This window comes from Sander lucioperca, chromosome 11, assembly GCF_008315115.2.
Source record: "Sander lucioperca isolate FBNREF2018 chromosome 11, SLUC_FBN_1.2, whole genome shotgun sequence".
NCBI lineage: Eukaryota > Metazoa > Chordata > Actinopteri > Perciformes > Percidae > Sander > Sander lucioperca.
This window is the reverse complement of record NC_050183.1, coordinates 23874335-23888364: the sequence shown is the minus strand read 5'-3', so window position 1 is coordinate 23888364 and position 14030 is coordinate 23874335. Positions and strand designations below refer to the sequence as shown.

Sequence of the window (14030 nt, the reverse complement as noted above, 5' to 3'; positions counted from 1 at the left end):
GGGCGTTTACACGGAGGCAGCTTGTGACGGCCGAGCATGTTACGGCCGGGCATGTTACTGCTGGGTGTTTACACGGAGGCGGTGTGTTACGGGCGGGTTTCAGGGTGAAACTGCAGAGCGATCAGCGGGATAATACTAATGTTTTTGTTCTGGCGGCTTGAGTCTCCAAGACTTTGCTCACAATGGTGCAACAGTGGGAAAGCAGTGGTCCAGTTGAGTCCATTAGAGTCCATTAGAGTTCAGTAGAGTCCAGTAGAGTCTGATATAGTCCGGTATATTCCAGGAGACACAGGTTTAAGGTTTAAGACGAGTTCTCTGCTGACTGGAGGGATCAATCAGAGGATGAAGAAGAGGAGGATGACGACGAAGAGGATTGCGAGCAACACGCCGATAGCACACCACTGGCGACGATCTGTCGAAAGACACACTGTTAATAAATATCAAATCATTCATCATTTACTAACTATTACTGTCTATAACTTACTACAGCTAAACCTACCATTTACTAGAAGACTCTGAACAGAAAGTCTGACACCATCTCACACCTTAAGACCAACTGTCAAAATATGTAAAGACTGGGGATCTTTCAGGGTCACACATTGCAAGACTACAACTAGATGAGTTTTGAAAACTGTAATAATAAATATAGCTGCAAGCAGCAATGAAGGGGCCAAGCAGTACACTAGCAGGAATGGCTACTCAAAGCAACTTTGAGGGCAATTGGATAAAGAATGGCTAAGATATCATCTCATTTACTTTGTTACAGTGCCCCTAGAGGCCAAATTACACCAATGTCCTTGTGCGTTCTCACAATCAAGTGCCAAGTCCCTGTACCAAGTTTGATTTTGATACGTGTAAGCGTTGCTGAGATATGAGCCTACTTCCTGTGAAAATCGCGCCCCCATAGTGGTCAAAGGTCACCAAATTTATTTTATGTCCTCGGGATTGGGTCTTGAGTCCATGTACAAAGTTTGGTTTCAATACACGAAAGCGTTGGTGAGATATGAGCCTACTTCCTGTGATTATAGCACCCACCTAGTGGTCAAAAGACTCCAAATTGATTGTGCATCCTCAGGATGCGGTCCCAAGTCCATGTGCCAAGTTTGGTTTCGATACGTGAAAGCATTGCTGAGAAATGAGCTAATTTCCTGTAAATATAGCGACTCAGGTTGATGCTACCCACTAGCATGCTACCCACTCAGGCAAAGCAGTATTTTGGAGAGTGCTACTCACTGATCTGTTGATGAGACCAAATCCCCCAAAATGACTACAGCTCTTGCAAAATGGGTGGCAACTAACTGCAGACCTGTCAGCATCGTAGAGGACTCAGGTCTTAAAGACGTACTACGGTTGGCATGTTCTGACCGGTCTCATTGCCGTCGAGGGGGACAGTAGTCTCACCTGACCGTCTCATACATGGCCGTCGAGGTGGACAGTAGTTTCACCTGACCGTCTTATACATGGCCGTCGAGGGGGACAGTAGTCTCACCTGACCGTCTTATACATGGCCATCGAGGAGGACAGTAGTCTCACCTGACCCGTCTCATACATGGCCGTCGAGGGGGACAGTAGTTTCACCTGACCGTCTTATACATGGCCGTCGAGGGGGACAGTAGTTTTCACGGATATACAGCCTGTATGACACGGAGAAAGCAGTCCAACTGGAACTGCTGCAGAGTCCAAACTCTGTCTCATTAACCGGTGATCACTGGATGTCAGTGAGGAATCAACATTATTTAGGAGTTACTAAACACTAGATTGACTCTGGTAAGGATAGGGATTTTTAGTTAGGTACTTGGAGGAATTTTGCAATAATGACAGATTCACACATTTCTTTTGTTTACAGTAAATAAATACTAAAGAAATACAATTCTTATAATCAAGCTCATGAAGTAACTTTCTTTGCATTCATTTGATTCCCAATCAAGATCCACTGGTAAGAATTGCTTTCCATTGTTAATATGGACTTAAAACTGTTCTGAAATGCAAAATAATAGAATTTTAATCATGTGATAAAATATGCGATAAATCGTGATTAACTATAGAAATTCAACGATTAATCGAGATTAAAAAAAATTATCGTTTGACAGCCCTAATTACTATCAATAACAGTTTCATTATTCTAGTTTTATTTCTGTCACTACTGCAGTGTAAACACTGAGGGGGGAATGTTGCCGGGCAGTTTACCGCTGGTCATGTGAGACACTTTGGCCAGTTTCTTCATGACGGTGTCCATCTTAGACTGAGTGTTGTCCACCTCATGAGTGAAGTCATCCAACATCCTGCAGGGAAAACACAAAGACACTTAACAAATCTGGACAAACAAGCAGGCAACAGGGTTTGGGTTAACCCCCCTCCCTTTCTGTGTTACCCCTCCTTCTAGATCAGGCTAAGGCTACATCCACACTGCTACGTGATTATATATATATATATATATATATATATATACACATATATACACAGACTCTTTAGGAGACAGAATCCCAGGAAAGCTGCTGGACCGGATGCTGTCTCCCCATCCAGCTTGAAGCACTGTGCTGACCAGCTGTCTCCAGTGTTCAGACATTTTTAACACCTCACTGGAGACATGTCACGTGCCAGCCTGCTTCAAGACCTCAACCATAATCCCTGTCCCCAAGAAGCCAAGGACCACAGGACTTAATGACTTCAGACCCGTCGCCCTGACCTCTGTGGTTATTAAAGCAGCCATATTCTGCTCATTTTCAGGTTCATAATTGTATTTTAAGGTTGTACCAGAATAGGTTTACATGGTTTAATTTTCAAAAAACACCATATTTTTGTTGTACTGCACCGCTCTCTCTCACTGCTGCAGATCCTCTTTTCAGCTGGTCTCTGTTTTAGCTACAGAGTGAGACATCTTTTCTTCTTCTTCTTCTGTACTATCTTTGATTGCACTGCACATGTGCAGTAGCTCAGATGTAGATCATGTCAGCTAGCTAGCTCCATAGACAGTAAAAGAAAGGCTGTTTCTACAACTTCGGTCAGTTACAAGGCAGGATTAGCTGGGAGACTTCTAAATGAGGGCGCACATGGAAGTAGTTCTTTTGTAGATTATGGTGAACTTGTGTGTGTTGTAGCAGTGCTTTGCTATTGAGAACGAGGTAGCATGCTAGCGTTAGCATGCTAACGCTACGAGCTAATGGTTGCGGTTAGCCTGCTCGTTTTGGCTTGTGACGTCACAAGCCGTGCCGATTTTGAACAGCTCACCCAGAGACAGAAGGCAGGACACCGTATCTCACTCTAAACACCATGGATGGATTTTTTTCAAAGTTTGTATGAGTGTGGAAGCACCAGAGACACAAAAGAACTCCCCAAATCCCAGAAAAAGTGTTTTTTTTCATAATATGGGCACTTTAAGTCCTTTGAGCGCCTTGTGCTTTCACACCTCAAAGACATCACCGACCCCCTCCTGGACCCTCTGCAGTTTGCCTACAGAGCCAATAGGTCTGTAGACGATGCAGTCAACCTGGCCCTCCACTACATCCTCCGGCACCTGGACTCCGCAGGAACCTACGCCAGGATCCTGTTTGTGGACTTCAGCTCTGCCTTCAACACCATCATCCCGGCTCTGCTTCAGGAGAAGCTCTCCCAGCTAGGCGTGCCTGACTCCACCTGCAGGTGGATCACTGACTTCCTGTCTGACAGGAAGCAGCACGTGAAGCTGGGGAAACACGTCTCCGACTCACAGACCATCAGCACCGGATCCCCCCAGGGCTGCGTTCTTTCTCCTCTGCTCTTCTCCCTGTACACCAACAGCTGCACCTCCGGTCACCAGTCCGTCAAGCTTCTGAAGTTTGCGGACGACACCTCCCTCATCGGACTCATCTCTGATGGAGACGAGTCCGCCTACAGGTGGGAGGCTGACCACCTGGTGACCTGGTGCAACCAAAACAACCTAGAGCTCAACGCTCTAAAGACAGTGGAGATGGTTGTGGACTTCAGAAAGAACCCAGCCTCACCTGCCCCCATCACCCTCTGTGGCTCCACAATTGACACTGTGGAGTCTTTCCGCTTCCTGGGAACTACCATCTCCCAGGACCTCAAGTGGGAGCTGAACATCAGCTCCCTCGTCAAGAAAGCACAACAGAGGATGTACTTCCTGCGGCAGCTGAAGAAATTCAACCTGCCAAAGACAATGATGGTGCACTTCTACACAGCCATCATTGAGTCCATCCTCACATCCTCCATCACCATCTGGTACGCTGCTGCCACTGCCAAGGACAAGGGCAGGCTGCAGCGTGTCATTCAGTCAACTGAGAAGGTGATTGGCTGCAATCTGCCGCCGCTCCAGGACCTATACGCCACCAGGACTCTGAAGCGTGCTGGAAAGATTGTGGCTGACCCCTCCCACCCCGGACAGTTTTTTCCCCTCCTCCACTAGTCTTATTAACAAGGCCCGGAATCCATCCTGACTCTCTCCACACCCCACCTCTCATGCCACTGTACCTACTCTGCTGTAGCGTTACTCTGCTGTAGCGTTCCTTTTTACTACTGTTTAACTTATTTTACTATTTATTTAAATTTATTTTATCGTTATTAATACATACTGTGTGTATATGTTTATACTTATATTGTTTATATTCTTTTTATCCTTCTTATATTTGTATGTGTGACATGCTCCAACAACACCATGACAAATTCCTCGTATGTGCAACGTACTTGGCAATAAAGCCCTTTCTGATTCTGATTCTGATATACATATATATGCTCCTTACACTGCCTGTTCGTCCAGCTCCATGCCGATCCTCTCAGACATGTTCTTCAGGACTCCGATCGTTCCCGACACGAGTTCCAGCTGTTCATCCTGCTGCTCCGCCATCAGCTGGTAACACACACACACACACTATAAGCTTCCTTTGAATCGTCGCTAATCAGTTTCAGTTTAGTTTATTTATGGAAGGGGACAGCGCAATTTAATAAAACACTGTTACTGTTACTATAATTGCCACTGTTCATTATACCAACTGCTATCACCATCTCTGAATATCTGTATCTGTATCAGTGTCTCTGTATCTCTGTATATCTGTATCAGTGTCTCTGTATATCTGTATCAGTGTCTCTGTATCTCTGTATATCTGTATCAGTGTCTCTGTATATCTGTATCAGTGTCTCTGTGTATCTGTATCAGTATCTCTGTATCTGTATATCTGTATCTCTGTATCTGTATCAGTGTCTCTGTATATCTGTATCAGTGTCTCTGTATTCTGTATCAGTGTCTATGTATATCTGTATCAGTGTCTCTGTATTCTGTATCAGTGTCTATGTATATCTGTATCAGTGTCTCTGTATTCTGTATCAGTGTCTCTGTATATCTGTATCAGTGTCTCTGTATCAGTGTCTCTGTATATCTGTATCAGTGTCTCTGTATCAGTGTCTCTGTATATCTGTATCAGTGTCTCTGTATCAGTGTCTGTGTATATCTGTACCAGTGTCTCTGTATATCTGTATCAGTGTCTCTGTATATCTGTATCAGTGTCTCTGTATATCTGTATATCTGTACCAGTGTCTCTGTATATCTGTATCAGTGTCTATGTATATCTGTATCAGTGTCTCTGTATATCTGTATCAGTGTCTCTGTATATCTGTATCAGTGTCTCTGTATATCTGTATCAGTGTCTCTGTATATCTGTATATCTGTACCAGTGTCTCTGTATATCTGTATCAGTGTCTCTGTATATCTGTATCAGTGTCTCTGTATATCTGTATCAGTGTCTCTGTATATCTGTATCAGTGTCTCTGTATATCTGTATATCTGTACCAGTGTCTCTGTATATCTGTACCAGTGTCTACGTATATCTGTATCAGTGTCTCTGTATATCTGTATCAGTGTCTCTGTATATCTGTATCAGTGTCTCTGTATATCTGTACCAGTGTCTCTGTATATCTGTATCAGTGTCTCTGTATATCTGTATCAGTGTCTCTGTATATCTGTATCAGTGTCTCTGTATATCTGTATCAGTGTCTCTGTATATCTGTACCAGTGTCTCTGTATATCTGTACCAGTGTCTACGTATATCTGTATCAGTGTCTCTGTATATCTGTATCAGTGTCTCTGTATATCTGTATATCTGTATCAGTGTCTCTGTATATCTGTATCAGTGTCTCTGTATATCTGTATCAGTGTCTCTGTATATCTGTATATCTGTACCAGTGTCTATGTATATCTGTATTAGTGTCTCTGTATATCTGTATCAGTGTCTCTGTGTATCTGTATCAGTGTCTCTGTATATCTGTATCAGTGTCTATGTATATCTGTATCAGTGTCTATGTATATCTGTATCAGTGTCTCTGTATATCTGTATCAGTGTCTATGTATATCTGTATCAGTGTCTCTGTATATCTGTATATCTGTATATCTGTATCAGTGTCTCTGTATATCTGTATCAGTGTCTATGTATATCTGTATCAGTGTCTCTGTATATCTGTATCAGTGTCTATGTATATCTGTATCAGTGTCTCTGTATATCTGTATCAGTGTCTCTGTATATCTGTATCAGTGTCTCTGTATATCTGTATCAGTGTCTATGTATATCTGTATCAGTGTCTATGTATATCTGTATCAGTGTCTCTGTATATCTGTATCAGTGTCTCTGTATATCTGTATCAGTGTCTCTGTATATCTGTATCAGTGTCTATGTATATCTGTATCAGTGTCTATGTATATCTGTATCAGTGTCTCTGTATATCTGTATCAGTGTCTCTGTATATCTGTATCAGTGTCTCTGTATATCTGTATCAGTGTCTCTGTATATCTGTATCAGTGTCTCTGTATATCTGTACCAGTGTCTCTGTATATCTGTACCAGTGTCTCTGTATATCTGTATCAGTGTCTCTGTATATCTGTACCAGTGTCTCTGTATATCTGTATCAGTGTCTCTGTATATCTGTATATCTGTACCAGTGTCTCTGTATATCTGTATCAGTGTCTATGTATATCTGTATCAGTGTCTCTGTATATCTGTATCAGTGTCTCTGTATATCTGTATCAGTGTCTCTGTATATCTGTATCAGTGTCTCTGTATATCTGTATATCTGTACCAGTGTCTCTGTATATCTGTACCAGTGTCTCTGTATATCTGTATATCTGTACCAGTGTCTACGTATATCTGTATCAGTGTCTCTGTATATCTGTATCAGTGTCTCTGTATATCTGTATATCTGTACCAGTGTCTATGTATATCTGTATTAGTGTCTCTGTATATCTGTATCAGTGTCTCTGTATATCTGTATTAGTGTCTCTGTATATCTGTATCAGTGTCTATGTATATCTGTATCAGTGTCTATGTATATCTGTATCAGTGTCTCTGTATATCTGTATCAGTGTCTATGTATATCTGTATCAGTGTCTCTGTATATCTGTACCAGTGTCTCTGTATATCTGTACCAGTGTCTCTGTATATCTGTACCAGTGTCTACGTATATCTGTATCAGTGTCTCTGTATATCTGTACCAGTGTCTCTGTATATCTGTACCAGTGTCTCTGTATATCTGTACCAGTGTCTCTGTATATCTGTATCAGTGTCTCTGTATATCTGTACCAGTGTCTCTGTATATCTGTACCAGTGTCTCTGTATATCTGTATCAGTGTCTCTGTATATCTGTATCAGTGTCTCTGTATATCTGTACCAGTGTCTCTGTATATCTGTACCAGTGTCTCTGTATATCTGTATCAGTGTCTATGTATATCTGTATCAGTGTCTCTGTATATCTGTATCAGTGTCTCTGTATATCTGTATATCTGTACCAGTGTCTCTGTATATCTGTATTAGTGTCTCTGTATATCTGTACCAGTGTCTCTGTATATCTGTATTAGTGTCTCTGTATATCTGTATTAGTGTCTCTGTATATCTGTATTAGTGTCTCTGTATATCTGTATTAGTGTCTCTGTATATCTGTATTAGTGTCTCTGTATATCTGTACCAGTGTCTCTGTATATCTGTATTAGTGTCTCTGTATATCTGTACCAGTGTCTCTGTATATCTGTATTAGTGTCTCTGTATATCTGTACCAGTGTCTCTGTATATCTGTATCAGTGTCTCTGTATATCTGTATATCTGTACCAGTGTCTCTGTATATCTGTATTAGTGTCTCTGTATATCTGTACCAGTGTCTCTGTATATCTGTATTAGTGTCTCTGTATATCTGTACCAGTGTCTCTGTATATCTGTACCAGTGTCTATGTGTCCCATCAGGCAGCAGCAGATGGCCGCCAACCACAATTCTGGTTCTGTCCAAGGTTTCTGTCTCTGTCTGTAAAGTGTCCTGAGATAAGTCCTGTTAGGATCTGACAGTATATATATATATACGCTGTGTACCTGCTGCTGGACCTGCTGCTCCTCTATGAACTGAGAGTTGGCGCTCTGCAGTGTGCGGTCCAGTCGGCTGTATTTATCAGGACCGGCCTGCCAGCTCGGAGCCTGAGCACCACGCTCGCCCAGCAGAGCCTGCACATCACAACAACACAAACATTTCACAACAACACCAACACACAAACATTTCACAACAACATCAACACACAAACATTTCACAACAACACAAACATTTCACAACATCATTAACACACAAACATTTTACAACAACACAAACACACAAACATTTCACAACAACACAAACATTTTACAACAACACAAACACAAACATTTCACAACAACATCAACACACAAACATTTCACAACAACACAAACATTTCACAACAACATCAACAACACAAACATTTCACAACAACACAAACATTTCACAACACAAACATTTCACAACAACACAAACATTTCACAACACAAACATTTCACAACAACATCAACAACACAAACATTTCACAACAACATCAACACACAAACATTTCACAACAACACAAACATTTCACAACAACATCAACAACACAAACATTTCACAACACAAACACACAAACATTTCACAACAACATCAACACACAAACATTTCACAACAACACAAACATTTCACAACAACACAACAACACAAACATTTCACAACAACACAAACACACAAACATTTCACAACAACATCAATATCCATGACTATCCAACATTATAACATTGTAGATATGACCGTAAACACAGAAAGCATCATATGTGACCTGTAATTAGAGATCAGGCCTGAGGCCTGTACTACGAAGCGAGATTTGGCGTTAACGAGCTAACTTCAGGTTCAACCCAGGGTTTTCTGTACTACGAAGGTGGATCACCTACCGGGTTCAATCACCGTGGTAACTCATGCTGAACACCTAACCTGGTCGGGAGCAGGTTATGTTGGAGATTAGAGATCAACCGGTGTAAAAGCACCGCCTACTGACCTATCAATACTCCACTGATAACGGTGTCACCGTTCTTAGAAGATCAGGCGGAGCTCGGTGGGCGGAGAGAGAGAGAGAGAGAGAGAGAGAGAGAGAGAGAGAGGGAGAGGGAGAGAGGGAGGGAGAGAGAGAGAGAGAGAGAGAGAGGGAGAGGGAGAGAGGGAGGGAGAGAGAGAGAGAGAGAGAGAGAGAGAGAGAGAGAGAGAGAGAGAGAGAAAGGGGTGCACACATAAAAGTTAAAACATTTAGAGACCGACCACTCCGTTAACATTCCCTGTTGGGTATATTTATGAAATACATAGATTGTAATGGGAGGGAATTACATATCGGCTCGGCATCTTGAGCCGTGTGTTGCCAATGCGCACATCAGTTTGAATTATGTTTTTATATATTTTATATGCTCTCACGATGGCTTCCCACTGCCAGGGTTGCAACTGAAATAATAGGCTAAAGCAACGGCAGTTTATGGAAAGTGCACACGTGTAAGGGGAACTGAAAGAAATCCAGGACATGTTGATCTGGATTCGTAGTACAGGCCTCTGGTTCAGTTACCTGTTTGTTGTTTCTGTCCCCTGAAGCAGCAGTTGGACTCGACATCTGCTCTTTCATTTCCTTCAAGAAAAACAGAGACAGTCAGCAGCCAATCAGATCATTTTAAACCAAATCGGCCAATAGCAGATCAGCACATTAACCACAACTACAGCGAATCTGTTTAATGTTGACTGTGGATGTCTGCAGAATCACTTTCTTCCTGTTTTATGTTTTATATGAGATGTACGACCTCACCTGAACACACCTTTACGGACAGGTGACTTCAACAGACAGGTAGGTTGTAGGGGAAACGTACCTTGACGGTGTGTTTAGGGGAAGTTAGGGGAAACGTACCTTGACGGTGTGTTTAGGGGAAACGTACCTTGACGGTGCATTCAAGGGAAGTCAGGGGAAACGTACCTTGACGGTGCGTTCAAGGGAAGTCAGGGGAAACGTACCTTGACTGTGCGTTCAAGGGAAGTCAGGGGAAACGTACCTTGACGGTGCGTTCAAGGGAAGTCAGGGGAAACGTACCTTGACGGTGCGTTCAAGGGAAGTCAGGGGAAACGTACCTTGACTGTGCGTTCAAGGGAAGTCAGGGGAAACGTACCTTGACGGTGCGTTCAAGGGAAGTCAGGGGAAACGTACCTTGACGGTGCGTTCAAGGGAAGTCAGGGGAAACGTACCTTGACTGTGTGTCTGGTGCTCGTGATGAAAGCTTTCCTCTTCGACAGCTCAGCTGCGTCCAGGTTGAACTTCTTGGGGTTGGACTCAACGATGCGTTCACTGACAGTTAAGGAACACATTCATCTTGAAATTCCTGAACTAACTTAAACACACGTGGCTGTTAGAAGGATGAAATATAAAGTATAACGTTTAGAGGATATTGATGGTCTCGTCGAGGTCCTCCAGGTCCCACTCGATGGACCGTAAACTGTTCCTTAGCTCATTGGTCGTCCAGTCCATTTCCTCCTTGGAGGCTCCGCCCCCTTCCTGCAGCAGCTCGCTCCATCGCTGGTGGAGGCTCTGCGCTGCGTTCACTGCCTTCTGCACCTCACTGCAACACATAACCACAGATATATATGTCCAGATACTTATACACAACCAGATATATATATATGTCCAGATACTTATACACAACCAGATATATATGTCCAGATACTTATACACAACCACAGATATATATGTTCAGATACTTATACACAACCAGATATATATGTTCAGATACTTATACACAACCAGATATATATGTCCAGATACTTATACACAACCACAGATATATATGTCCAAATACTTATACACAACCACAGATATATATGTCCAGATACTTATACACAACCAGATATATATATATGTCCAGATACTTATACACAACCAGATATATATGTCCAGATACTTATACACAACCAGATATATATGTCCAGATACTTATACACAACCACAGATATATATGTTCAGATACTTATACACAACCAGATATATATGTTCAGATACTTATACACAACCAGATATATATGTCCAGATACTTATACACAACCACAGATATATATGTCCAAATACTTATACACAACCACAGATATATATGTCCAGATACTTATACACAACCAGATATATATATGTGTAGATACTTATACACAACCAGAGATACTGTATGTGTGTCTATATAGTGTATGTGTGTATATATACTGTATGTGTGTATATATACTGTATGTGTATAGATACTGTATGTGTGTATATATACTGTATGTGTGTATAGATACTGTATGTGTATGTGTGTATATATAGTATGTGTGTATGTGTGTGTATATACTGTATGTGTGTATATGTGTATAGATACTGTATGTGTGTATGTGTGTATATATACTGTATGTGTATATATATACTGTATGTGTGTATGTGTGTATATATACTGTATGTGTGTATGTGTGTGTATATATACTTTATGTGTGTATGTGTGTATATATACTGCTTGTGTGTATAGATACTGTATGTGTGTATATATATATACTGTATGTGTGTATATATACTGTATGTGTGTATGTGTGTGTATATATACTTTATGTGTGTATGTGTGTATATATACTGCTTGTGTGTATAGATACTGTATGTGTGTATATATACTGTATGTGTGTATGTGTGTATATATACTGTATGTGTGTATGTGTGTATAGATACTGTATGTGTGTATGTGTGTATATATACTGTATGTGTATATATATACTGTATGTGTGTATGTGTGTGTATATATACTGTATGTGTGTATGTGTGAATATATACTGTATGTGTGTATATATACTGTATGTGTGTATGTGTGTATGTGTGTATATATACTGTATGTGTGTATAGATACTGTATGTGTGTATATATACTATATGTGTATATATATATATATATATATATATATATATACTGTATGTGTGTATATATACTGTATGTGTGTATGTGTGTATATATACTGTATGTGTGTATATGTGTATAGATACTGTATGTGTGTATGTGTGTATATATACTGTATGTGTGAATGTGTGTATATATACTGTATGTGTGTATATATACTGTATGTGTATATATATACTGTGTGTGTGTATATATACTGTATGTGTGTATGATAACTAATATTTGATAACCTCTGCAGTCTTCCTGATAAACCGACAATAATCCGACTGTAAATACATTTCACTATTTATTCTCTGCACTTATATGTATTTATTGATTGTTAATCTTCATAAACCATCCATGCACATACTATATATATATATATGTGATGATGTGGGGCTACTTTAATTCCAAAGGCCAAGGGAACTTTATCAGGATGCATAGTATCCTGGATCCATGAAATAACTGGCCTTTAACAATAAAAATCTGCCTTCCTCTATGGGAATTTAACATAGGGGTATGTATAATTATGGCCCCTGTATTTTAAGGAAGAACAATTATTTATTTACAATACATTATTAATTCACAAAACAAATTGGTGTCCTTAAAAGGTCCGATTTTTCCTCATTTTTTTAATTAAGGCATTAAGATCAATTTCCAAAAGATGATTTTTTTATTCCTTTTTTTAGTCAACTTGACCATGGGTATGAATACTTATGAGCAGCACTGTGTATGTATATATATATATATATATATATATATATATATATATATATATATATATATATATATATATATTAATAAACCATCCATGCACATACTGTATACATTCAGCCTCTTTAATCTAATGTTAAACAGATATTTGGTATATATTAGTGTCTGTATTTATTTCTAATGAATGTTCAACATGTTTGTTTCTGCACCAATCACAGAGGGAAGGGTTGCTAACTTTAGCATTAAAAGCCTCCCTGATTCTGACTGTGTGTACTAACAGGCTAACACTGAGAGCTAACCCGTTAGCACAGCGGTTAGCTAGCGGCTCATCTGCTGTTAAACCCAAAGTTAAACTGTCTGTCTCTGTGGTGGAATTAATTATCGTTTAGCTATCAGGTCCCCGCAGGCTAACACTAGCTGTTAACATTAGCGCTGTTATCACGGTGAGAACAGTTAGCCTGCTGTTAGCATTAGCTAGCTCTGTTATCACGGTGAGAAGTTAGCCTTCTGTTAGCATTAGCATGTTTTCTGACCCTTTAACGACGAAGAACGGGTCCTCCATCGACATGTTGCTGTTTCCGGTTCAGTCGGAGCGGAGCTCCATCTCTCAGGCCTTCAGCTGTCCGAACTAACCCGACTTTATCCTCCGTTTCTCGGCTTTAACTCAGTCTGTCTCCATCAGAAACACCGCAGCCAGGCTCCGCTTTGTTTACATGCAGCGGCGGAAGTGACGCCACATGGGCTCAGAACGGGTCATCACATTATATACTGTCTATGGGAATTACAGTAAAAACTTCTTATATACTGTCTATGGGAATTACAGTAAAAACTTCTTATATACTGTCTATGGGAATTACAGTAAAAACGTCTTATATACTGTCTATGGGAATTACAGTAAAAACGACCAGACTTACAAAGCATTAGTGTGTCTGTGTGTGTGTGTGTGTGTGTGTGTGTGTGTGTGTGTGTGTGTGTGTGTGTGTGAGAGAGAGAGTGTGTGTGTGTGTGTGTGTGTGTGTGTGAGAGTGTGTGTGTGTGTGTGTGTGTGAGAGAGAGAGAGAGTGTGTGTGTGTGTGTG

The 14030-nt window shown here is 40.7% G+C and overlaps 1 protein-coding gene across 2 annotated transcripts; it reads right to left on the bottom strand.

Moving 5' to 3' along the window:
- Positions 1 to 61: 61 nt before the first annotated feature.
- Positions 62 to 13699, bottom strand: stx6 (syntaxin 6). Of its 2 annotated transcripts, XM_031314498.2 has the most exons (8): positions 13486 to 13699; positions 10750 to 10919; positions 10549 to 10643; positions 9884 to 9943; positions 8337 to 8465; positions 4737 to 4843; positions 2188 to 2282; positions 62 to 412 (listed from the first exon to the last, which is right to left on the bottom strand). In XM_031314498.2, the coding sequence occupies exons 1-8, from the start codon at positions 13518 to 13520 to the stop codon at positions 336 to 338; spliced, it is 768 nt and encodes a 255-aa protein (XP_031170358.1). In that variant the 5' UTR covers positions 13521 to 13699; the 3' UTR covers positions 62 to 335. The 2 variants fall into 2 exon arrangements, with proteins under 2 accessions (XP_031170358.1, XP_035862969.1); XM_036007076.1 differs by lacking the exons at positions 10549 to 10643; positions 10750 to 10919; positions 13486 to 13699 and adding an exon at positions 10217 to 10223.
- Between the last annotated feature and the right edge of the window lie 331 nt (positions 13700 to 14030).

Bases quoted from the DNA above. Each gene is read 5' to 3' on its own strand.
- stx6 (XM_031314498.2), bottom strand. From the start codon at position 13,520: ATGTCGATGGAGGACCCGTTCTTCGTCGTTAAAGG. The intron at 10,920-13,485 runs GTCAGAAAACAT...TATGTGTTGCAG, and splicing joins CCGTTCTTCGTCGTTAAAGG to TGAGGTGCAGAAGGCAGTGA. The intron at 413-2,187 runs GTAAACTGCCCG...GTCTTTCGACAG, and splicing joins AGTGTCTCACATGACCAGCG to ATCGTCGCCAGTGGTGTGCT.